This window comes from Molossus molossus, unplaced genomic scaffold (genome assembly GCF_014108415.1).
Source record: "Molossus molossus isolate mMolMol1 unplaced genomic scaffold, mMolMol1.p scaffold_m16_p_7, whole genome shotgun sequence".
Lineage (NCBI taxonomy): Eukaryota > Metazoa > Chordata > Mammalia > Chiroptera > Molossidae > Molossus > Molossus molossus.
In genome coordinates, this window is record NW_023425401.1 from 13,864,427 (window position 1) to 13,890,822 (window position 26,396).

The 26,396-nt window shown below is 41.8% G+C and overlaps 1 protein-coding gene across 1 annotated transcript in view; it reads left to right on the plus strand.

Moving 5' to 3' along the window:
- Positions 1-7,734, plus strand: part of SKAP2 (src kinase associated phosphoprotein 2) — a 179,748-nt gene extending 172,014 nt beyond the window's left edge. The window contains exons 12-13 of the mRNA XM_036247317.1: positions 4,949-5,050; positions 5,480-7,734. Coding sequence (XP_036103210.1) covers positions 4,949-5,041 — 93 coding nt within the window. The 3' untranslated portion in view covers positions 5,042-5,050; positions 5,480-7,734. The remainder of the gene's footprint in view (positions 1-4,948; positions 5,051-5,479) is intronic.
- Positions 7,735-26,396: the final 18,662 nt, after the last annotated feature.

Below are 26,396 nucleotides of genomic sequence, written 5' to 3' on the forward strand. Positions count from 1 at the left end.
TTTTAAGAATGAAATTCTTACAATCAGTTTGCTTACTTGTCCTTACACAGGAGAAAAAAACAGTAATTCTTTGAGTTAGAGTAACTCAGAGTCACACTTGCATAGAAATTAAAAAGTAATAAGGTTGGTTTTCATAAGCCGTGAGACTGTCTTCAAGCAGGTGCGTGAATGGCGATGCTCAGACATCACGGAGGACGTCAGAGAGACTGTTGGTGTCAGTTTCCTCATTTGACAGGTTAGGGGACTGAGTTGAGCAGTTAATGTGTAGATAGACATAGTAAAACACTGAGGTTGTCAAGTTCCTGTTGTGCATTTTTTTTTTATTTTTTTATCCTCACCCGAGGACATTTTTCCATTTTTTGTTCAGATAGAGTGGGAGGGAGAGAGAGGAAGAGAGAGAGAGAGAGAGAGAAACATCGATGTGAAAGGGACACATCGAGCAGCTGCCACCCCCATGACATACCTGGGCCGGGGACAAACCACAACCGAGGCACATGCCCTTAGCGGAACCGAACCCAGGACTCTCTGGACCGCAGGCCGACGCTCCAACCGCTGAGCCAAACCAGCCAGGGCCTGTTGTGCATTTTAAGAGACCCTTTGAGATGATGGATGTATGAGAAATGAAAGGCTTCTTATAAAGGTTCTAATTGGAGATATTAAAAAGGAAGAGATTGAAGAGGTAGCCTTAAAGAAAGTATTTCTGTATTTAAAAGTTATCTAGTTTTCTACTATTACAATGTTAATGAATAATTTGAAAAATTGAAAGTATCACACAGTAAATAGTCAGAAAAAAAGATACATGTTTGAAGAAAGGACCTTTCTAACACCTGTTGCTTTCAAACAGATTGGTAACTAATTTCTGAAAGGGGTAGCACATCACAAAATCTTATTAGTGTTTCAGGTTTCTGTTAGGGCAGCATTCTTTTACCATATGGCTGGCAGAAAGTGGATTAACATACTTGAAAACCAAGAATCATGGTGCCGAAAGGATTGAGGTAGTGAGTGTTGGGGCCTTATTTAAGCGTAAAATAATACACCTCACAGAGAGAGATTTAGTTAGTGAGTAAACATGGACATATGTTTACTATCGTGTTGGATAAAGCCCATCTCACTTTATCAAAACTAGTCCTTTTTTCCTGCCTTATTACTCAATCACTTTAATTTATTACTTAATACCTATTAATAGAGGCCTAAAATTTTACCTACAAAATAAAACTAATAAAAGCGATTTTAATGGTATAGAAATTGAAAACAGGAGTTAGATTAGAACTGTTCAGTGTTGCTTTATGATTATTTTCTTGGCTTATTGGGCAAGTTTGGTTTTTTTCTCCTTCGACTGCCACATCACATTTTGCCTTGAAGCCATCCATTTTGCAGATATTGAATTCCGTTTGAGTACTATTTTTATACAATAAGCATCCCTACACCTCTGGATCTTGATAGCATTACTACAGGAAGAGAAAGAAGCTTTGTGTTAGTAATTACCTAACATTGTCAGAAGCTGACTGCAGGCCTCTTTCTAGTGATAACAGAATAACCGCATAATGTAGCTTTATAGTGCATGATTAATAGAAAATAATTACACGTCCTACAAAGGGATGCAATATTTCTTATAAATTGACTAGAATGGTTTCCTGTAGATTAAAGGACTCTTCATTATTTTATCAGTCCTGCTGAAGTGCAGTCACTTGCCTATGTTAGCATTTCAGCTGATGTTAAGAGCCGAATAGGGTGAGGGATACCAGATGGCAGATCTTCTTGTACCTGAGCGCGCGTGTGCCATAAAGATGACATGATGCTTCCTAACCTTTCAAAGATTTAGATGGCAGCCTGCTATGGTTTTGTCTTTTTATTTTTTGTTTATTAACAAGATCAGGTTTGAGAGTTGTTGTTTTTTAATGACCCACCTGTGACTTTTAGAACAATACTATAATCAGTATGTGGACCGCAAGACAACATTGTATGGATTGTATTATTTTCCAGTGTAAGTAATCTATCATTCGTAATCACATTTGTTGGGGGGAAGGCAAAAAAAAAGGCAGATTTTCTTCTTCAAAGGCAACCTGGTATGATATTGAATCTTCAGGCTGAAGTTTAGAATACTATACTCCAAGAAGCATCTACATTCCAATTTATAGGCTGCAAATGGTTTAATTGGGATTCATGTTGCTCTGGAGGCTCATCCGGAGGATGGTAATGATAAAAGTAACAGCCTCTGTGTTTGCCGTGTCGACTACCCTAGCGGCGGCGGTGTAAATCCGTAAATTTGCCTACTAGACTTTTACCTCACTATATTTTATCTTGCCTCTTAATTCCACACAGGAGTATTATACGGAATCCTTTACGGATGTAAAGTAATAAACATTGTGGTTTTTTATTTGTACCCTTTTCTGATTTAAACCTGTGATATTTTTTAAAGTACTTTCATGAGGTATGTATTTCATATGCTTTTCAATTATTTTAAATTAATTAAGTGAAGCATTTAAGATGATATCAGTCTAAAACTTTAATTCTTTTTCCTAGAACGTTACTTTTAAGGGATTTGTTTACAGCTGGATAAGCTCCTCCCTGCTGTTTATTACAGTGTTTGCTACTTAATGAATCTTCCCAGTTACTGTCAGGCAGAATTCTCTCCCGTGTGAAGTATGTCATTGGACCTTTGTTGAAGTGATTTGTTGAAATCAATTTCTTAAGTGTGGATGTGAGTCAGCTTTTTGAGAACAATAATATATCCTTAATCGAGAGGTTATCACTGCAGCAGAATATTATAGAGTAATAGGAACTTTCTGCTTTCTAATTGGAAGCTGAACATTGAGACCCAGATTATGGGCTCTTCTCTGAAAGTGGCTTTGGACCATAGTATGCCTCTCACTGAATGTGTTCTGCGTCTGCCCCTTGGAGGCCTTCGTTTCATTACTCCTTCCAGATAATCAATTGGAAAAATCTTAGATCGTTATTGGGAAAGAGCACTCACATCTTCACACTTACCCTGTTAACTATCCAGTTTGAAATTTTACAATGAGCCCTGGCCAGTTTGGCTCAGCGGTTAGAGCATCGGCCTGTGGTCCAGAGAGACCCGGGTTTGGTTCCGCTAAGGGCACGTACCTCGGTTGCAGTTTGTCCCCGGCCTTGGTTGGTCGTGCTGGTGGCAGCCGCTTTATGTGTCCCTTTCGCGTCGATGTTTCTCTCTCTCTCTCTTCCTCTCTCTCTCTCCCACTCTATCTGAACAAAAAATGGAAAAATGTCCTTGGGTGAGGATAAAAAAAAAAGAAAGAAATTTTACAATGAAAGCCTGTGGCCTCTGAAAGGTTAAATACGTTTGTTTTGTTAAGCATTAGGCTCTAATTGTATTCATTGCCTTAAAAATTGAAAAGGGCAGTTTTATTAGGTACCTATTAGGATATAATGGTTGCTAATCTTAGCTTTCAGTAAGTTGGTTTTTTCTTCTGATAAATATATCCTACATACATTATAGTCATCATCATTGAGCCCTGGGCACCAGACTAGTTTTGTTCCTTAAGAGTTTTGTCCACTAAGTTCACACTGTCCGAGAACTTGGAAACTTACAATCTTGAGTCCACTGCCTCATAAGCCAGATGTGCCCTCGTCAGCATCAGAAGTGCAGGGTTAGCCTTTGTCCCCTTTCCTCCCACCCCGTTCTTCCAGGAAACCTCATTCTGATATGTCCCAGTTAAAAAGAGCACGTGTAGATTTAACCCAATCATTTCTCTATTGATAGGCTACATATCAATACACACATTAATGTTGCTACATTCGTATTGAGGAACTGGATGATTTTCCTTTCCGTTGTCAATAGCATACTGATCAATACAGTGTTAAGCCTGTCCTGTGTTAACATTCCCTCCCCACATGGAACTTCACGCACCTGTGCACATTTATCTGTGACTCAGACGTCGGAAAGTCATAGCCTATTGAATTACTTTGGGGATTGATTTTAAAAATTTATCTATATGAAAAATTAAATTTGGATCCTCCAGTGCTTTTGTAGAGTATTACTTCTTGAAACTTATAATTCATTTTACTTTGTTTGTCTCTCACTAAACATAAATAAGTTTGAGATAAAAATACATTAGTCAATCTGGCAGGCATATGAGACCGGCTGCAGCGTCCCTGATGCCTGGAGCAGTGGCATGCCCGTGGGTGGAGGCAGAGGGGCCAAGTGGAGGGACAGGTTTCTCTCACATTGCGAAGTGGAGGCAGAAGCCACCCGTCAGTCACTCTTTTTAACAGCTGAGTGAACATTTTGCCTTTATAACTTGGTATACTTTTATTTTCTATTGATCTTCTGTAAGGGTGAAGCGAACACCACCTTTACATTCCTTCTGCCCATTCCTTATCTGTTGTAGTCTGTGATAAGTAAAAAGAACAATAAATGCCTTAAGGAAGCTTTTATAAAAGAGCCCTTTTGTGAATGGTTTTATAAATAATTTTTTAGGGGTATTATTAGTGTTTCCTTATTTTCTGTAATTTATCTGTTTAATATATCTGTACTCATATACTAGATTTTCTTAAGAAGGGGCATAGCTCTATATTCTAAATCATTTTCAGTCTTGAGTTTAAGTAGGAATGAAATAGTTTATTGTGAAAAAAAAAATCTATCCTTGCTGGATGATAAGCTTCTTGAAGGCAAAAAATAGTATCTTAAGGGTCCAGGCTGAGAGAGAGAGAGTTGCACTTGCTAGAGACTGTTTCTGTGTTCTGCATCCAGTAACAGACAAGCTTTGCCTTAGACGTTCATTTAAATCTTTGCCTAACAGCATTTTTAAAGTGTCCAGAAACAAACAAACAAAAAGATTAAAATGTTTCAATTTTCAGCTCAAGCTCTTGTAACTTTATAAAAAGAAATAACATTTCTAAGAAGTTGCACACAAACGACATTGTACTTCCTCCAGTCTAAAGGTTAATATTGCATATTGTTTTCAATTAGGAATACAATAGATATGGCTGGTGGGTAGGAGAAATGAAGGGAGCCATTGGCTTGGTGCCGAAAGCCTACATAATGGAGATGTATGATATTTGAGAGTCCTGGGTAAGTACATTTTAATCCAATATTCTATAATAGCTCATATGTTCTCTTGGTCTCTGCCTTATGAGTCTTTGCCTTTTTTAAAGTCTTGGTAGTTTTCTGATAACACAGAGACTGTGCTCCCAAATCATTATCTTCTTTTAAAAAAAATATCTGGTTCAATTTAAAAAATCACTTCATAGAATTTACTTTGGAAACATTATTAAGAGAAGGTCCCTTTGATAATTGCCAGCTGCTTTTCCAAACCTCCTCCGCTTTAGTAAAATACCTCTTTTTATGGCCTTTCTGAGGAACCGAACTGACAAAAGGTTGAGTAAACATTCATTTTTTTTCCCTTGGCTAAAAAAAAATGTAATTTTTTTCTAAGCAGGAAAAACCAACATTTTGATTGAAGAAAAAAATGACAATGCAACTCTCCCTTTCTGCCTGCAGAAAAGGAAGACTCTCCCGCCGCTTTGCCAACGCCTGGGACTCCGTGAGCGATGGCTCCTGGCGGCCTCTGCCCGTCCTTCTGCTTCGGACCGTCCCTCTGATGTGCAACTCAGGGAAGGGGATTAGTGCAGATTAGACACAAGCTGTAAAGTTAGACCTGTTGCTCGTCTGCAAAAAAATAATTGTAGTTTTTACTTCCTCCTTTGATTTGTGTGAAGCATTTAGCACATTGTCTGTGCTCCATATAGGCGCTGCTGCTTCGGGGATGAGTTGCAACTTCTCTCAATATTGGATGTCAGTTATTTTTTTAAGACTAATATGTAGCTTCAGCAATTGAAATTGAATATATCATGCAAGTTTTGGGGAAATGGTAGTTAAAGAATAAGGTTTTATTGAAACTTTGGAGATGATTTATGTTAGTATTTATTTTTCACACAATAGTAACATGCTTTTATGAAAGAATTTTTACCAATTGGCCAACTTACTTTGTGTTACGTAGAGCCACGAGAAAGAAAAAGGGATCAAATTGCAGATGGCAGTGTGTGGTCACCTTCTACAACACGCGCAGACTGGCACCATGGTTCGTGCAAAGTCCTGGATCAGTAACAGATATCCTGGTTGGATGACGGGCTTGCCAATATTTTCTGCCATAGCTTTGTTTAAATTTAATAAAATAAAAAATTCATAAGAAACCCCATTCTCCGCTAATACAATGGCAGAAAGAATCTCAACATACTCCAAAAGTCAGAAGGTGTAACCCAGCACTCTCTTATCCTGCCTGATCATGGCTGTGATGTTTAGGTCCCACCACAAACCCAAACCAGTGCAACTCCAGGTGTGAGTCTCCTTTACACACGTCAGAGCAGTGAAGAGACAGGGCCGCTCGGAGGAGAGTGTAGGGTCAGAGCGGGCGCCGCTGCGGGCACGTGGAAGGTGTCAGTCTGACCTGGGAGTTGTATTCTGCTACCTGAGCAAGATTCGCAAAGTTATATCAGTTCCTTTTCACGTGTATTTGAAATCAAAGCGATGTAAATACCTACAAGGTACTAGTCTGTCTTCATAGAGATCAAAAGGTACTGCTGAATGGATGATTATTTAGAGTAGATATAATGTCCTCATATTGAATCATTGATTAGTACATATTACCTTTGTTGAACTTTTCAGGTCTCTGCTTTATGAAGATAAAGATTCTGACCTTGCAAACAAGCTGATAATATCTTAAAACCTTCATTATTTACATAAAACTTTTTACAAGCACTATTTCTGAGTATATATTTACCATTATTTCCTCAATCCCATGATCATGTTATTTCAAATGTTAAAAAATATTAATTTTAGGGATTGTGGGTAAACTCTGGTTTCTGTAAATTAGACATTGTTGAGCTAAAGCTGTCAGAAATTAATTTGTGCACTCGTTAATCTTGTCCTAACAAAGAGCCATTCCAGTAGGTCAGAAGTATCTTGGAAAAAGTAAGACAAAGGAGATGAAACTAGTGGACTGGTTTTCAAAGCTGAAGAGGTTGAAAAGCAAAAACAATGGTGGGTTTCCATTGAAAAGGTGGATTTGCTTAGGGCTTACACGACGGTTTTAGCTCTGGGCCAGTAGGTGGCAGCAGCTTTTCATTGCATACCAAGCCACTTGGAACCCCTCCCCCTCTCAGACCCAAACTCCTGCAGAATGTAAAGCATTTAAGAACCTTTCTGCCTCCTTTTACAGTTAATCCAGGAGAGGGAGTCCTTTGCCAACTGATGACCAACTATTTCAAGCCAGATAGTCTCTCCGTGAATGGTGGCAATACAGAAATAAAGTGTTACTTCTGTCCCGAGCTCCTCTGGCCTTTGTTCTTTTTAAACTTGAATCCAGGCAGGAGATAGGAAAGAAAAAAAAAGATTTAAAATTGGAGTGACAGGAAAATAATCATCACTTTCAATTCATGACAACTTGATATTCATTTGGTGAAATCATTTGTCTACTACCAGGGAGAAAGTTTTCTTTACACCCTTGACAATATATCACACACTCTTCAAAATCATAATAATATAATTAATGTGAATCTAAACAACATGGCTTGTTAGAAAATCTGCTAATTGCTATGTTCTCATTATGTTTGCTTAGCTTTTATTTGTTTTTCTATGAACAGTTAGAGAGCTAATTTTTTTCAAAGGTGATTGTAAGTCATATTTTATATAGCATTTTGCTTGATTATTTGCTCTGTACTGAATTTGTACTCTATTGCCATTAGATCTTACAATAATGTTCCACTCTGCAAATTTTTAAGGTTCAAATAAAGTTTAATTGTTTGCAAACTGTTATGATGCTAATAATTCAACAGCCTGCTGTGTTACTAATGAAATTACTTTGTTATGATTAATTTGGAAAATAGTGTGTTGATTGTAGTAATTAAGCACAACAAGGTGAAGTAAATGATTCTAATGCCATCTGGCCTCCAAAGTGAATGAAGAAATGAAATAGGGCTGTCATCTGAATTTATTCAGAGAAGTAGGGATAATACAAATGACTTTCATTGCTATAAGGGTTTACACTTAACCACAGCTCACTCCTTCTGTTTTTGCCACACTCTCTTTTATGAAAAAGAATGCTGTTTAGCGTAGCAATTGTTTTCAGTACTTTATATTATTTTAAGTTGATTATTTTTACCTTGCACTAATTTAATTACATAAAGTATTATAGGATCATAGAAAATCACTTTTCACCCATCTGTAGGTGACATCTATATATGTGGGGGGTTTTGCTAGCAGTTTACAAACTCACTGAATGTAGCCTTTCAGAAAGAGCAGAGATTTCATTCAGTTGTTTCTAAAGTGTTTCTATTCAAAGCTTGCTCACAGTTCTTATGATTTCTACTTTTCTATGCTTTCTCCAGTCTGATCTATTCCTCCTCACTGCATAGAGTCTGGTACCGTCAGGGTCATGACTAAAAACAGAACCGAGAACCCAGTTATATATTAGTGATCCAGGTCAGCAGTCCAGCCACTGACCTTAACACATGTGTTATTTACCAGCTTGGACTTCATCACTGAGGCTGAGTGAAGCATTGCGAGAGTTTTTAAATCCAGTAAAGTACTTCTAAACTTCAGGTACGTCAGTTGTCTGTATCTCAGTTGTTGGATGGAAATAATAGATACAAACTCTATGGAGACCATGTTTACTTCTCTTGAGTTCCATAGATTCAAGAATATGGAAAAGCAATTCATATGGTAAAGAAGGAGGTGTGGTGAAGATCAAAACGGGATTAAACCCAATGGATGTTCTCTCTCATTGATGTTTCTATCTCTCTCTCCCTCTGCCTTCTTCTCTCTCTAAAAATCAATAAAGAAAAAAATTTTTTTTAACCAACAGGATTAAACCTTAGAAAATACAGCTTCACCCAGGTTGTAGGAACATAATATATACAACATAAGACCATTTGCTAAAATAGCCTAGTTTGTTAGTAAAATCCTGAGTGTTCTGAAATACAGAGAAGTAAATAAGTAGTATATTATTAAAGTGTCTTTCTACAAACTTGACCTACACTCCCGAATAAGTGAACCAGTTGATCATCTGCATCGGGAACGAGGAATTTTGGGCACCCTCAGCTTCAGCCAGCCTTACCTTCCACAGCCTTGTGGCTGAATTCTTCTGAAGACCGTTAAAGATTATATGATCGCAATCACACAGAATGACATTTTACTAATACTGTGTTGAAGGGGCTTTTTCTGGTTTTCCCTAGTAAAATGTGCTCTATCATTACTTGGTCACAGATACATGATTTATTACCATTATGGTACTTCAGAGTATATGGGGTGTATCCAATGAATATTCTTTAATCAACTGACTTGGTCTCCCCGACCACAGTATCTCAGGACCTGAGATTAAAGAAGAGCTTGACTTCTATACCTGACAGGGCAAATGCCTTTATCAGTTGTCTCACTGGCTTTCTGACAGGCAACATTCTCTTCATCAAAAAACCAGTCCTTTTTACTGAGCCTTTAAAAGCAGTTTCATTGTCCCCATAATGCCATCAACAAGTGGATTAGATCGGATTGCTGGTGACTGAACTGAGTGGGATTGTGAATGACAAAGTGGCAGTTAGTTTCTAGGCGTCTCTTCCCTCCCTTTCCTGAGAGTGTTGTCACTCTGTCACAGAAGGCGCAGGCCACGCAGGCAGCCTGGGGGGCCATCTGGTTTCACTTCCCAGTGCATGCCTGGTCACTGCGGGCCCGCACCCCTGGCCCAGCGGGTGTTTCCCAGCTTGGAAGCGGTCACCTCGGATGGGTCAAAATAGAATGTCCAAAAGTGGGAAGTTTCACGGTTGTTGCAAATCCAACCATAATCCAACTTTTGTCTTTTTTTAACCTTTACTCTCTATTTCTTTCCAATTGTATGCTTATAATGACTTGAGTGCTTTGAGTCCCCAAGATGGCAGGGACCGTATGTGGGGAAAGTAGCCTGTCCCACCAGTGCTCAGCTCAGGTCTGGCACATTGGAAAAGGGGCAGGAGGTCGAGCACACCAAAAGGCCCACAGACTTGTGAGTACAGAGTTGCCCCAAACACCCATCTCTTAAGTGCTTTTCTTGACGTTGGAACCTTGGAACGTCTCCCTCTGTCTCTCTCTTTGTTTCCACGGTTTCCTTTGCTATTCACCATCACTCAGAGAGGTAACACAGAACAAACAGCACGTGTCTGTTTTCTGTTTCTGGGCCTCGGCTTTGTAAGAAGAATGTCTCTGCTGCCAGAGTAAAAGCAGGTGCCATCGGTAGCTGGAGCTGCAATTTGCCTCTTATTTGAGGAAAGGGTCACAGGTACTCTCCAAGGAGGAGATTAAGGACACCGGCACCTGCCAATTAAAATGACTGCTTCAGAGGATGAGCGAGTTCCAACGACTAAGCAAATCCCCATACTCAGCCTCCCCGCCGGGGAGTCCGTCCAGAAAACGCTGTGTTCTCTAACTCTCATGTCAAACGGCCATAACAGTTTACATCAGACTCAGCAGCAGAACAGCAGAACAGCAGCGACTAACGTTCACTGTTACCGCCGGCGGTGCTGCCTCCTTCCAGCCCTCCAGCGGCCGAGGCAAGCTCCGCTGTTTCTCCCCGTTTTCTTGTTTAGGAAATGGGGCGGGGTAGTAACTTATCCCAAGGCCCAGGAGGGGTCCGCTACCCAGCCTCCCTCCCTTGAATTCAGCACCATTCTGCTTCCCAGTAGTGTGACGAGTTCAAACCAAAGACTGAATTCTGGTCGTTCCATATAGTCAGCACTCAGTAAACACTTACTTATTGAGCATTCTTATAAAATAGTCGGGAGCATGTGAAAAGAAAGTTCACGAATGGGCAGACGGACAGCTGAATTTGCCTCAGTTGGTAGTTCAAGTGCACCATGTGACTGTCAGATCCAAAGCAGTGAATAGTCCATGTGGAGAAGAAACTTTTCTTTCTTTCTTTTTTTTAATCGTCACCAGAGGACATTTTTGCATTTATGTTCAAATAGAGCGAGAGGGAGAAAGGGAGGAAGACAGAGAGAGAAACACTGATGTGAGAGGGACACATCGAGTGGCTGCCACCTACATGACCCCAACCAGGGCCGGGGATGAACCACCGCAACCGAGGTACGTGCCCCCAGCGGGAACCGAACCCGGGACTCTCTGGTCTGCAGGCCGACACTCCAGCCGCTGAGCCAAACTGGCCAGGGCGAGAAGAAACTTCTAATGCAGGAAGATATCTCTCCGTGAGCTTCCAGTGCGGCTGAAAATGGGACGTCCGTCACGGCGGCAGAGAATCGAGAGAGGATACGACCAAAGGGACCCTTTCCAAGTCACCTTTTCCTATCCTCCCCACGTCCTCAAAAGTCAAACCCAGAGAGCAACCAGGGGAGGCTTGGGCGGGCGTTAAAGCTGGCTGCCTGGGTCTCAAACAGTTTTCAATTACGTAGTTGCTTTTGGGGGGCGGGGGTAGGGTTTAAATTGATTGGGGTTTATGGTTTTTCTTTGCTTTCTTTACCAGTTTAAAAGATTGTTGTTGTTGTTGTTGTTATCAGGCCTTACAATCAATGAGCAAACTTCATTATAAAACTTGTATAATTTTGTAACTGAGTGATGGCATTAGACTTACTTGTTGAGAGAGGAATTCAATGACGGATAACTTTTATTGGAATATCAAGCATTTAAATACAAGGTCTTATCCTTGGAACCTACATGGTGTCTTGTACAGGGCTCCATAACAAGACTTTTGTTGTGTTTTTTGAACAAATCTTTTAAAAAGAATCTTTTTTTCATCAGTGATTGGAGGCTGGCGGGTGGGGTAGGAGGTGGTTAGGAATTCACATTCGGTATGAGGCTCTGGAATGTAGCCAGGGGAGGGGCAGAGCGAACCCTCTCTGGTCTGCAGTGCGCCCTGAAGCGCTGGCTGTCTTATAGCCCCAAGCAGCGGGGTCCTGAAGCCGTTTCCAGGGCGTGTCCCGTGCCCTGGCGTCTCCCGTGTCCTGGTGTCTCCCGTGCCCTGGCGTCTCCCGTGTCCTGGCGTCTCCCGTGTCCTGGCGTCTCCCGTGCCCTGGCGTCTCCCGTGTCCTGGCGTCTCCCGTGCCCTGGCGTGCTCTGCCGTGTTTCCATGCCTGGAGCTCATGCTGCTGGAGGACAGGGGGCCAGGGGCTTGGCATTGTCCTGATCTCCCGCTGCCCACCAAGTAGATCTCGGTGTACAATGACTGTCCCGTCCAGATGGGTACACAACACATTCCTAATTCCCGGTTCAAGCCCTTGTGGGCCATGGAGCCCATCACTCCCAGCTTTCATCTTCCTCTACTTCCCTCCTCTTCCTTGGGCTTTCCCGAGGAGCTCAGTCGCACGAAGCACGAAACATGAAATCCTTGTTACTCTACCGAGTTATCAACATCAGTCTTGCTCTCTGCTTTCTGGGAACCCAGCACAAGCGAGGTGTGTCACTGTGTTTACCCTGTTCCGTGCATCCGGAGTTGGAGAGGGCTGTCCCGTGAGTGTGTGCTGTTATCTGTTGCTTTGCTCCAGTCGGTTGGCATATTTGTGTTATTCTTTATTATTGTCTCAGGGCTTGCTATTTTTCTTCCTATCTAATTAATTGATTTCATTTTGAATAATTACATTTAAGTGCCAACAGTGTGCTAGGGGCATCTCAAACATAGAATTCGACACAGTCTTTCCTAAGCAGACTCCAGTCTAAGTAAAACAGACAGAACATTAGCTCAGGGAAGGAGAGCAGCCCCAGGTAGCTTGCCTTGGTGCAGTTCCTAGCAGGTTTAATCACGAGCATGTGCTAAGACAGGACAGAAAGGTTCTCCAATTTTGTTACATCTGAACCTAGCAGACTAGTCTGGAAACAATCCTTTCTTATATACATTTGAATGTACAGGGTGGGGGGGGTGGTCAGTGTTGGTTCAGATGAAAGGATTGATTTGGGGAAAATTTCCGAAATGCTTGTAGCATCTGAATTAAGTGTGAGGGGAACCAAATTGCTGTGTGTGTGAATAACACGTGAACATCTTTTGCAGAGTTGCTGCCAATATGGTAAAGCACAATTCTGGAAGCCGAGACTGACCCCTACCCCTTTAGATCTCTTTTCCTTCAGTTGGGAACGGAGGCGCACCAGCACTACTCCACCGGACCTGCAGTCAATCACAAGTCTAATTTCAGCTCTCCAGTGCGTCGTGCCTGACCTCGAGAAAGTTTCCTTCCCTGCAAAATACCAGACCTGTTCGCTCCACTTACAGGTGTGGTTGGGGTTACATGTGGAGGTGACTTGTAAAATCAGTGACAATGTTAAGTCTGGCTTTTCTGCATCGGAAGGTATGAGAACTGAAATGACACAATGCGCCAAAATGAACATTTCTGCTTCACCTCAGAAGCAAGCAAGGGAAAACAATGTTAACACTCAGTACTAGCTGTGATACTGCTTAGAATGATGTCAGTGAGCTGTTGGTTTCGATATTTTATCATGAGAACTGATGCAAGTTGTCCTAGAGGAGTTTGGGATGGAATTCTCCTATGATCTTAAACGCATTTGTGAATCAAGCCATTGGTTTCCAAGCTGTGGTCATTCTGTTCATGGAGAGTTCAATAACAGATGTTACTTCTATCTGTAAAATTTCAAAAAGAACTTTTCCTTTGATATTTAAATGCATCAGTCTGAATAATAGACTTTAGGTGTATGTTGTACTTGGTTGGACTCAGCAGAGAATTTCTTTTTGGAACAAATACAAAGAAAAAACGTGGTACAGACTCCCTTTGGCCAATGTCTGCTCCCTCTGTGAACTGTTTCTTCCAAAGGGTTTCTGTGGTTATTTGCGTGTGAATACAGACTTTGTAGTTAAACATTTTCTTCTGAATCACGTCTAGGACTAGGACAGTTTTATTTGATCGAATTAGCCTTGTAACACAGCACTGATCTCAGGTTGTAGTTTGTAAAAACGTGGAACTAAAATTAAGGGCAAAGCAGAACATCATTACATGTAACCTTAACACTTTAATGTTATAACTTTAGGCAAAGCTAATAAAAAATGCAGAGGACTCTTAAATAATTTAAATTATCTAAAAAATTGAGCATATTCCTTCAAATAATAATGGCTTTCATGATCTGACTTTTTTTAAAGTCATTTCTCATGTCTTGAATAACTTAAAAGTGCAGATATTGAAGTAAGTTTGAGTTTATTTAAGATTATCAACTGTATTTGTTATTATACAGCATCACTGAAGATTCCGTTTTTTTTAGCCTAGCAAGTATAATCTATAATGTTATGCAACATGTAATTCCAGTAACACGCCTGATAATATTATTACCGTATGGAGTTCACTTTGAACACTTCTCTTTAAACTAGTGCTCTGTAATGTGGTTCTTGGTTGAGGTCGAGCCATTAATTAATTAGATTAACTTTTTAAAATAGTCATATCGTGTACCTGTTATTTGCTTTCTAAAATAATATAAAAGCTTCTCTTACCATCTTAAGCTCTATGGGGAAATTATTACTTTCATAATGTATTTTCATTACTATACCCTTTTGGTAAAGGAACGTAGTTAGGAATACAATTACCCATGGTAAATGTGATTAAAGTAAGAATCAGTCCATTTCTAAAACTTTCTTCTCTCTTTCTAAACAACTACGGTAGAGAATTTTGACTTCCTCTGGTGCTGTGTTTTATAGCAATACTCTATATTGATTACTACTTCATTCTAATGGAAGTATACTAAAGCTGGGAACTCATTATAGCTTAGCATTTAGTGCCTTAATTTTTAAACAGTTTTTAAATTTTAAAAATTGATGTAATCGCCCCAAATAAGCTTCTGTGATTGGACCCATATCATGCTATAAAATTATTCTCATTTCATATCTTTTTTTGAAGATTATTTTGTTCACATATTTTTCATGGCTGTTTTTGCATAACTGAAAATCTGTCATTTCCATTTTAGCTCAGTTTAGAAATATGAAAACCATGTCAGAGCAACACGTTAAAGATTAGTATAGAAGCACAAAAAATTAATGGAAGAGAGCCATGTAGAGAGTTTAAATGTAGTCAAATTATTCAAGTGTGCAATTTTGATCCATCAATCGGGTTTGAGACTGCTTAAGAGAAATATTTCTCTCTAAACGAGGTTTTTCTCTTTCAAGATATACTGAAAAGAGAAACCTCTCATCTAAAATAAGTACTTTTCTTTTTTTAAGAAAAGGGTAAAGCAAGAGCTTCCCTAATACTGGGCTATAATTTATTGTTAGTCAAAAACAGATCGCCATTTACACACTCTGTATTAAAAGCTAGTTCTAGTCATTAAAGGTGGTCTCTTTAAGGCTGTGTATTAAGACACTCAATATAAGATTTCTTCTCAAGCTTTTTTGGGGCCTCAAGGGAAGGTGTTTTTCTTATGAAGGGAATTCTGTATTTGACTTCATTATTTGTAGGGTTGGTTTTCTCTTTGTTTTTGTAAATATAAAACGCCGAAGGAGAGAACAGAGCTGCTGTTTCTTTGCATACAGTATGTCTTCTTAATGAACCTGCTGCAGTCCAGCAAGCAGCCCCTGCAAATAAACACGCTAGAAGTGATTTAGCCACAATGTCCAGACTGTGTAAACATCTAATTATTACAATAAAATTGTCAATAAATTTACATTACTGCTCCCTTTTCAAACGTTAACCAACTTTTTCCTGGCTTGATAAAAGAGCATAAATTGTATTTTTATGTGTTGATGTTTTTGTTTTCATTACACTTCTTGCTGCACTCCAGACAAAAGACCCCAGGCCTTAATGCCCAGAGTTGTTCCTGGTGAGGAAAACTCCCACAGTTGTTTAGCAGTGTTTCCTTTCACCGAGGGTCGGCCTCGGAGCCTTCACAGTCTGATCTTTAGTCACGGCATTAAAAAAAAGCCGTAAAGCCGGGATTGTAGTCGCTGCAGCTTTAAGACGGACACAAAGAATTAAGGCCTCTTATAATCCACCATTAGAATGGGACTTTAAGTTATATTAGAAGCAAAAGATAAAATGGTCAAATGCAATCATTTCCTTTAACAAAGATTACATCCAGTTTTCAGAATTATGATATCATGTTGAACATAATTGTGGAATAACCCCCACACCCCGTATTTCTTATATAACTGGTACATTAACATTAGAAAAGCAGAATGATATTGAATTCTAATGAGGTCTGGCCTATATGCTCCGCTAGGAAAAGAATGAGGATCGTTCATTTGTATTCTACAAAGCGCTCAGAAATCCACGCGCATCCCTGTGGCTTCAGCGCGTGGTGCTGATCATCTGTTCCTGCTGGGGGAGGGGAGGGGGTGGGGGGAGTCACCGCTTCGAACAGCATCTGAGCTGGGCAAGATAGTTAACCACTTTCCTGCGAGCTGTTGTCTCCTAATGACTATTTAATGTGGTTGCTCTGTGTATGTATTGGCTTTACCTGTTCTCTTCGAGGAGCTTCAAAACTGTGGGGCTACGTTGGCGCCCGCACACCTCTGTAGATGGCAAACAAAGAAAACGGGGGCCAATTCGGTGGGGTGGATGGGATTTTACCAACCTCGGTAAACATGTCGCTTTTAAGTAAACAATGAGATGACACTGAGGGATTTGTTCATTAAAAAAAAAAAATCTGAAAAATGCTCCATTTGATCTGATATTGGCTGTTCAGGAAAACTGCATCCATTTGTGAGTCTTGCTGATACTCGGGGAAAACAGCCCATTTTGGGTAGTTATACTTAGCAAAACCAAGGAATGAAAGATTTTAGCAAATTGCCACGTAAAATGATCTGCACAAAAAGGCATTGGGGAAGTGAGCGCGGGCCTGTGCCAAACAGATGGCACCCCCTGCTGTGTTTTTGATTGAAAAAGAAAGGTAACATTTGCAGCCACGTCAAAGAGACAGTGATCAGCTAAACAAATTGGTCTCCGAAGTACCCCGGCGCTGGAGCAAACCCGCTGCAGGGTACAAGTGAGGCTGTATTTCAAAATAATGCCATGTTTGCGTCTTCCCTAAGTGAGGGGAGATGTCCCCTTTTCATGCGGCAAAGGGAAGACGAGGTCTTTGTTGAAGTCGACCGCGGTGTTAGGTGCGGAGCAAGCAACAGCACTCGGTAGCACCAGGGCCTGTGTCCTCTGATCGCCACCCAACGCGCAGGGAGCACTCGGGGAGACCCCGCAGCCTGGGTACGTTGTCTGCTCCCCTGTGCAAGGGCTCTGGGGTGTCCAGAGAAGAAAACAGAACCCCATATCAAAACACACATGGAAACCACACCACGTGGCCACAAAGGCACACTCGGGGGAGGAGGGAGAGGAGATGACCGGGAAACTCTCCTTGCACTTGAATTTAATTCCAAAATACAAACATCACAAATGGCAAAGAGCGTGTCAGTGCGCGAGTGTGAGCGCCTGAGAGGGAGGGTTTCTTTTTTTTTTTTTTTTTGGCTCATCTCAGCTGGCAGCCTTATTCCGCTTCAGTAAAGACAAGGTACAGAAATGTCCTTTGGGTGACATTCAAAACTCGATATAAATCCTCGGCTTTATGAGACTGCAGTGCAATAAATTACTTAGCCTAATTGTAGATGTAATGAATTACCATAATTAGTCATGGGCTACATTAAATTAATCAGCATGGTACATTATTTTGCTAAATTACATCTTTGCCTTCCAAAGCCACCAGTGCAGCAATCAGTGCTTCTGCAAGAGGGGATGACGCTATAATGAGAAGCCTTTCTGCTCCTAGGACGGTGACAGGATGTGAATTTTGATGGGAGGCAGGAAGGTTTGGAAACACCGGAGTTTCAGCTGGTGCCTGAAGTGTCTTTGGTTGTTAATGACACCCGGTCCTCCTGCAGGGGGGCAGTGGGCTGTGTCTGGCCAAGGTTCTGGAAGATTCCCCTCACAGGGGAAGAAAAACACTTAGATGGTGCTTTAAGGCAAATAATGTAGCTGATACAACAAGTCGCAGAGCAGTGGGGTGGCGGAGAGATAATGTCTTTGAAAATATTAATAGATTTAGAATGTTCTTTTACATTGGTTGATGAGATTTATAGTTACCAGGTATTTTTTATGATTATTATTATTATTCATACCGTTTGGAGCTCGGATAAAGCCTATAGCTATTCTTGTTTTTTACTTAAACCTCCAGCTGTTCAGCATCTCGCGTCGGCTTCGCAGTGGGTGAGCTGGAGGCAACACACAGATGATCTAAATATTGTTCACTTCTCAGGAAAGTGCCGGGCAGCCCGCAGACCCATGTTTCTGGGGATGTAGGTGCCTGCTTCTGTGCGAGCTCTTTTTTACCTCCTTCCAGCAGGGCTGGGGGAACATTCCGTCAGGGAAACCATAGGAAATAAGTTATTTCAGCGCGTTAACCCTTGGAGTGGAGCATCTCTGTGAGCTCCGCTCTGGGAAAGCAATGCCCGTCCCCAATCCGGTTGCCCGAGCCTTTCCCTCCGTGTGCTGCTGTGAAAGGGATGGTCTGGAGCCCAGAACACGTTCTTTGGGGTTTTTATACTATTTTAAAGAGTCTCTTGGTCTAAGAGACGAGCCGTTACCTACCTGCTCACGCCAGGGAGGGAATCTCGAGTCCGGCTCTAGGACTTCGCTGGTGTTTTTGTTTACACACCTGTCTGCCTACACCAAGGGAAAAGGAGTCATCAACCAATTGGGAAGCAGTATTAAGTGGAATGATGTGGAGAATGACTATGGTGTGCGCACAATCTTTAAAATCGTGGAAGTGAATTAAAACCTACTATCTGGAGAAGTCGACAAATAAAGCTTGGTCACAGCTGTAGAAAATGCAGAGGGATGCAGAAAAGCCCTGTATTGTAATTTGTGTTTTTGTCCTGGTGGGAACCCATTTAATTAGTGCAAGGAGGTATTGAATTTTAGCTTATCATGCATATTGTTTTCCAGCTGTACTGAAGATTGCCAAGCTCCTAATGGCCTGACCCCGTTCTGTAAATCAGCAGTAAATGCGGCATTTACACCGAGCAAAGGCAAAGGGCTCATTCTGTTGGGTTTGTGCTGTCACAGGAACCTGGGCTAAGGGATTAATGGGCTGATGTTAAACATCTGTCCCCTGTCTTTGGGGGGACGTAAACACACAAAGAGGGAATCTAATGCCATCTACTAAAAGATCTTCAATGAGAGGAAGCCCTTGCTAACATTTCCATCCAGTGGCACTGTAGACACATTGCCTCTTTATGCTAAAACCCCACAGTGCTAAGGGCCCTATAAATAGTCTCCATGTGACAGCTCAGAGAAGAAGAGAGGTTTCCTCCAGACATTAGTTGTGCTAAAAGATTCATCATTACCTGCAGTCATGAAATAAATCTTTGATACTTACAACTATAATATCCATGCTCTACGTTTTATTGCAGATATAGGTAGACAGTCATTATTTCTGACACTTTCTCAGCATTACAGGGAGGACTCTAGGGGGAAAACTAGTGTACAGTGTTACAGAAATAGATTGATAGAACCACATGGAAACCAGTTACTTTATTGAGCCATTGTAACCAAGACAATATTCCCTTAATGATATTAAACAATCACATAGATTCCAAATTCAATGTAAGACACTGATCTAAAAACAACCTCCGTTATCTACAAATTAAGTCACCAAGAGGGAAATGTATTTGTTTTACATCATATGGTAGTTTAGACAAAATGTATTCCTGAATGAGAATGGATTTTTTTTTAAGCATTAAAGTTTATTATTATTTAGGGGACATTAAAACAAGACAATGGTCAACAGCAGTCACTTTATAGCACTCGTGGGACATCAGAATTCAGCATGTTGCGAACCTCTTGTTAAGAGGTCTTGGAGTGGTTACAGTACAGTAGATACTGGTGTCACATAAATTGCAATAATGTGATACATCATACAGAAGAGGTGTTAAAATTGTCTTTGGCCATGAGCTATTTAAGAGAGAGGCTCCTGGTGCCATTTTTGAGCCCAACAAGTGACTTATAGAATCCTGGAAGAGCCCCTCCTTACCAGAAAGGCACTGCTTTTAGCAATTGTCGTCTGCTTTTCAAAATCTCTGACTTAACAGCAAGGGCAGGATTACAACTTTCCTTTTTTGTTTCGTCATGTCCCTTGGTTCTCTCAATTTCCATGATGATGTTAGGAGATTAGAGGCTAAAATGACAGTGTGTCACCACTTTGTGGGGAGAGCATTTCCCTCATTCAAAAGAACTCCGTGGGACGACTGGGACAAGCACTGTGACTCACTGCTAGGGCAGGAATCTCACAGAACCCTCCAGTCGCTAAATTGGCATGCGTTCTAGCAGCTCTGGAAGGCCATCTGGTACACCCAGGGACCACCTGCTTTACCAGACCAGTCCCTGGATCACTGAACTCAGCTAGTAGTAGCCACTTCAGAAAAGAGTCATCAATTCAAAAGGAATCTATGTGTTTGCATATTTAAAGCCACAATAATTATTGGTAGACTCTGCATAACAAATGTAATTTCAATTTAACTCTTTTTCTAAATTAAAAACTATTGCTTGTGTGTAATGAGTCTTGTATTTTTTTAAGTGCACTTTTTATGTTTTTATTCTAGGCACATTAAGAGCATTGAACAAAAGGTTGTCCAACTACTATGCAATGCTAACAAGCCTGCAGAACCCTCATCTCTGTGGGAGTGAAGTAGAACAGGGCTGTGCAAGATGATTGTCCCCACCAAGCTCCATGGCACACTGACATTGTATGGTTATACAAGAGATTGTTTGGTTTTGAAGAAGAGGTTCAAGGGGTTGTGCAAACATTTCTTCTTCATGGCTTAATATCCATAACATTTGATAATGTTGTGTTTCTTATGTCGAAATGTTGAAAATTCTACCCACATGTAGGCTTATGAATAAAATTAAAAACATGATAAGGCCTTCTGATTGTACATAAAAAGATGGATTGCACTCCCCAAAATTGGTCACGGTACATAGAATCATGTAAATTTGTTCAGGCAAATTCTAAAAAGATGGCGTTGAATGGAAAAATCAAACCTGAGACCTTGATTTCCTTGCCTTGCCAACTGGTTTCTGTGGCTTTCACAACCTGGGAGCTAACCGCCAGCACACGGTCTAGCAACTGGGACCGTCGCTGATGAAGAGAAGTTTGCTCTTTTTTGTTTTGCTGCCACCATGGATGAACCAGCTCGGGAAAAGTGGAAATCCATCTGTAATCTCTCCATCTGACATTGTATCACCGACCTCAGGCCCCGCCATAGCGTGTGCTTCTTCATATCAGGAGACAAGCAATTAAAAATGACCTGCTAAATGCATCTTGGATGCTTGTTTCCTATTTTCTAAAAGCAGGCTGGCTGTTTTGCCCTTGAGCCTTAAGAAATGTTGCTGATTGGCTGTTTGTTATTTTTTAATAATATCTGGCATGTATCCAAGTAAGCATTCCTATGACCTCGACAATAAAATGTGATTCTTGGCTGCAAGGTCTACTGGGGGGTGGCAGGCTGCCAGCCACTCATATATCATTTACAGGTGGCTATTTCTGACAGGCCAGTGTTAGTTATTGTTAATGAGTGACAGTCCCTATAACTCACCAGTGAGCCTTACTCCTCTGGCCCAGGGATTCCCAGGTCCCTGGCCCCTTCAGCTCACTTGCTCCTCCCTCTCAAAGACCCACTTGCACGGACCTTCGCGTGCACACCACTGCCTGCCCGGGCTCATCAGAACGTGGAGGTACCTTGTATGTGATTGACGATAATTAGGTTTCAACTGCCTCCTGATGCAGAAATCCACACCATTACAGCACGGCCAATTCTGCTCCTGCAATCTTGCTCTGAAAGGGTATTGATTCACTCTTTCACATTTTTAAAAGGTCATGGCAATAATTCCATCTGAACTGTGCTAAGTGAAAATAGTTTGTAGAAATAATATGGTTGCTTCTTAGTTCCATTGTAATTGAAAGCCACAGTGGCTTGATTTTTTTTAGTATATTTTAATTACATGTGTCTCTCTGCCCCGTTGTACCCTGATGAAGTGTTCGTCAAGTTACAAAGCAGGCGGCCCTCCGTGGCAATGCCGTCTGACTTTTGGGCAAAGAGTCCTTCCCCCCCTACTGTGCAAGGTGAGGCCTAACCAAACACGTGAGTCCACTGCCTTATTCATTTAAGAATTAAAAAGAGAAGACGAACCTTTTCCTTGGCACTGTCATCTGCCTGCCTGTTTTAATGAGATTGGAATATATGGGCTTTGGCGAACAGGATGCTAAATTTGCTTACTTGCGGCAAATTTTCATTGTAGCTAAACAGCCCTTTCTGGGTTGACTGAAAAATATGCTTCTCGCTGGCTATCAGACCATAATAAAACGAGTTCATTATGAGAGTGCATGGCTCAGATAGTGTCACCGCCCTAGCAGGTGACAGGGAACTATGAATGATAAAGCATACATTGCCGGAATACTCGGAGCGCACTGAGACTTTTTCCTGCGTCTTCATCTTTTCCGAGGTAAAAGAGTTGGAAAGTGCTGCTATTGCATGTTTTCTGAACGCGGTGATCAGATTTTATGCTCCAAGCCACTCTGTCGATCTCTCCCAGTTAGAGGGCGAAAAACATCTCAGCTGTTTCTAGTTTCAATAGTGAGCCCGTCATTGTACTTGCAAACTAAGGGGCATAGTCTTATCCTGAGCGTGGGGATTTACGCACATAATCACCATTAATGTTAATGGCATTTATGTCTGTACAGCCCCACACATCAAGATGAGAATGTATTTCCGTGTCTTCCCGCTGTGAAAGTCCATTTGATATCATTCATTTTGCAACCTATTTTTTAAGATGATGTTCACATTCTTTCGGGGCATTCAGATGCCTAGTGAAAAGTGAATGTGGGAAATATTGGGAAGAGATGTGATTGCTAAACTTGTTCCTGTCGATGACATATTGCCAAACTCAAATCCATTCATACTCTTGAAACACAGCGCTCTATTCGGCTTTGAAACTACTGGCACACTTTTCACTGTGTTATAAATTTGTCAGCCTAATGGGACATTTTGTAGATGTTTTCCTTTTTAAGTGCTTTAACAGGCGTAGGTATTTCATTGATCCAAAAATTCAGCTCAGCGTTTCATGTCTCAGACAAGAATCATACATTTAATGTCTTATCAGAAATTAAGTGGTGGGTGGTGCCCTTCAACTCTTCAATGGAAGAAAATCCACTCCCCACTGAACTCTGCTCTCTTCTGGCCTCTGGGAACATCTCAGGAGCAGGGTATGGTTGGCAGTTGGAAACATCGTGGTCATCAGAATCTGAGGGAGTTCCATCTCTTCATTGATTATATGATCGTCTTTATGCATCAGGCCCAATAGCCTATTGAAAGGCGTCTTCATGTCTATGCTGGGCAAGCAAATTCAGACCCAGGTCTTGATTGATTTCTCCTGGGACTGGGACCATTAAAGGAAAAGAATGGATCTTTCTCACCTGTCCACTCTGTGAAACCCTGATCTTTGAGCCAAACCCAAAGCAAACGGGTTCCGTGTTGAAAGCATAGGAGTAACAAGGGGACAAGCATGCAAAAGCTCTTCGGGTCTCCTCCATGGGTAGACAACCTCCGGGGGAGGAGGAGAACTTCCCAGCGGCTCTCAGATGGCTGCTTAGAGGCGCGAGGTGGCTTCTGAACGAGCCGAGGAGGTCCAGCTGTGCCCAGCAGGGTGCGCCCAGCAGCCACTGGCCCTCTCTCAGCCTGTTTTCTCATCCGTGAGATGGAGCAGGATAAATATTGAGTGTTTTGCCATCTTGAAATTTTATAACCAGTGCTATGTTGTATTGGGCTTTTATAAATATTGGGCTTAGGGTGAATGACAATAACACAGGAAACAAGGGACTAGCGCAGATGAGGGGAGGCTCCAGATTGTTGGATGCCTCGACAACACACAGGTGATGCAGGGAAGACGGCCCAGCCTCATTCCCAAGTCCACGCCCCCATCCTGATCGCACTTGCTTTGCCTTCAACGTGGTGACTTGACTACTGGCATTGAGTGCCCAGGGGCAGAAGGAGTGGGAACCCTCGAGGGAACGTACCAGTGCTCCCACCTCTCCTGGCATGACCAAACTGGCAGGTGGCGTTGCTTTGCCTCGCCAATCGCCATTTTCTGGGCCATTCCTCATAAGATCCACATTTCCTCATCACAGAACTCTTTAGCCCCCCAGACCTTGCCCCCCCAATTCCCTCGATTGTAGGAATATTTTGGGGTTTTTTTTCTCAGTGCCCTAGAATCATGCTTTGGCTCCTTCCGCTCCACAGGCATTGCAGGTGTTTTCAAAAAGACCATAATTCCATTTTAATCATTCTCATTTTTAGAAATAGGGCTTCTTTAGCATTAAATTACCCCTTATTGGGCACCTGCTGTGCATCAACATGAGGCAAGGACCTGGGGATGGAGTTGAAGGAAACACTGTCTGTGGCCTCCAGGGCTTGAATAGTTAACACGTGTACTGTGGTGTTGGACAATTTCAAGGGACTTCCACATACATTTTCTCTTGTGCTTTCCATGGCAATTTGAAGAGGTAAGCCTGGCAGATGATACTATTAGTTCCATTTCAGAGGAAAATGGAGACCAGAAAGACTAAGCCAGTTGCTCAAGGTCATGGGTTAGAGTGTGGAGTGGTACCTCAAGCCCAGATCTTAAGACACCAACTCTCTCTCCGACCTCTCCACCAGGCGCCTCCTCAGGACCACAAGCCCAGACACAGGTGTTCCTGGGAAAGCTCCGTGTGTGCCCTGTTTCTGAGATGCACCTGACGTTGTCCTTGAACGACTATGAGGGCCACAGTGGTTCAGAGAGGCTGCTAAGGTGTTTGACCCAAGTCTCGGCCTGGCTTGTAGGACTCATGCCTCCTTCCGGTGCGGAGGGCAGGGCAGCCCGTCCCTCTCGAAGGCTCCAATCGCACAGTTGTGTACTTTTCTGAACTTACACTGTTGAAAAATATCAAGGTCAGAACATGATTGAAGAAGCTCTTCCTCTCTTTTAAATCGTCGCGCTTATATGATATTGTTTTCCACTAAAGAAGGTTCTCTTAAAAATGAGGTTGAGGTCCCTAAAGAAATTGCTTCAATCAGCAGCAGGGCTTAATGACTGTTAATGGGAAGTGGAGATAGGATAGTAAGTGTTACTTTGATTAATAAGAGAACTGCAGAGAATTTAAATTGTGCCACTGATGGATTATTTTCTTCAAGCTTGATAAGCACTTCTCATTTGTTCTTAAATTTGGTCAATACTGTTAAAGGCAGCAAAATGAAGTATAATTAATTCTATTACTGCCGCTCAGACCAAGTGTTACTAAGAAACAGATTATGATGCAGACGACGGCGGTCACAGTGTTGACAGTGTGAGGCTGTGGATACCTGTCACTGCTCGTTAGCCCAAAGGAGGGAAGGAAACATTTCTGGACTCTGATTTCCAGATACCTAATCCTGTCTTGTTTTTGTTTTCGCCTGTTCCACTGACCCAGTATAGGGAATATTAATAAGATGATCAACTGACATGCAAATTATGCTGGTGTGCAAGTATGGAGAGTAAATAAAACATTGAGATGATACATCCATCAGCACGTTAAGAGCTGGATGCTCGTTTGGATTAATCACTAAGAAAATGGGATATTGATTTGATGTTGAGAGAAAGCTTTATGTATCTCCCCCTTTTCAACAGTTCTGCCCCATATTATGAACTACACTTTTCTTTACCTTTGCTATGAACTTTATGCAGAACTGTAGAGAAGCAGATGGCATTTAGAGACAAGACACCTATTTTAGTAGACAGTGTTGCTCACCGGGAACACTAATGCCCTCGGTCTTCCCTGGTTCTCTGTCAACACCAGGCTGCAGCAGTGTTTTCTGAATAACTTTCCCCCCAACCCGTCTGGAATCTATGCCTGTCTACTTTCTTAGGGACAGAACTCACTTTGTAAGCCATACTAACAGTCCTGCTGCATATGGATTGGTATGCACAAGGTCTTACCTCCTGGTTTTCAGCGTCTTACTTCAGTGATCTTTCTCAGTCTCGCTGCTCATTCTCCAGGGCATCTCTGGTTTGCTCAAGGAGCGCTCTCAAGCCTTAACATGAAAAGAAATTAATTCCACTTTGTTATTTTTTTTTTTTTTAGAGAAAATGTGCAATCCATCCGTCCTGCTTCACAGAATTCGCCCAGTAACAGCAGGTCTCCTGGCTTCCGAAAGCCTGACCCAGGCTCCCACTGAGCATCTGTCCTTCTGTTCGAGCTCCATTTCCAGGTCTGTGTTCCCTCCAGAGCGTGTCAAGTCCCCGGGTGAGTCATCGTGGACCATCAGAAATCCTGGGAGCGGTGGGCTGATGGTGCCCTTGTAAAGGTCTCCGGCGTTCTCTTTCCATCATTTAAAACGTAAACCTTATCTATTATGAATTAAGGACTAAGTCTCCTCTCCAGCTGTCCCATAAACATCATC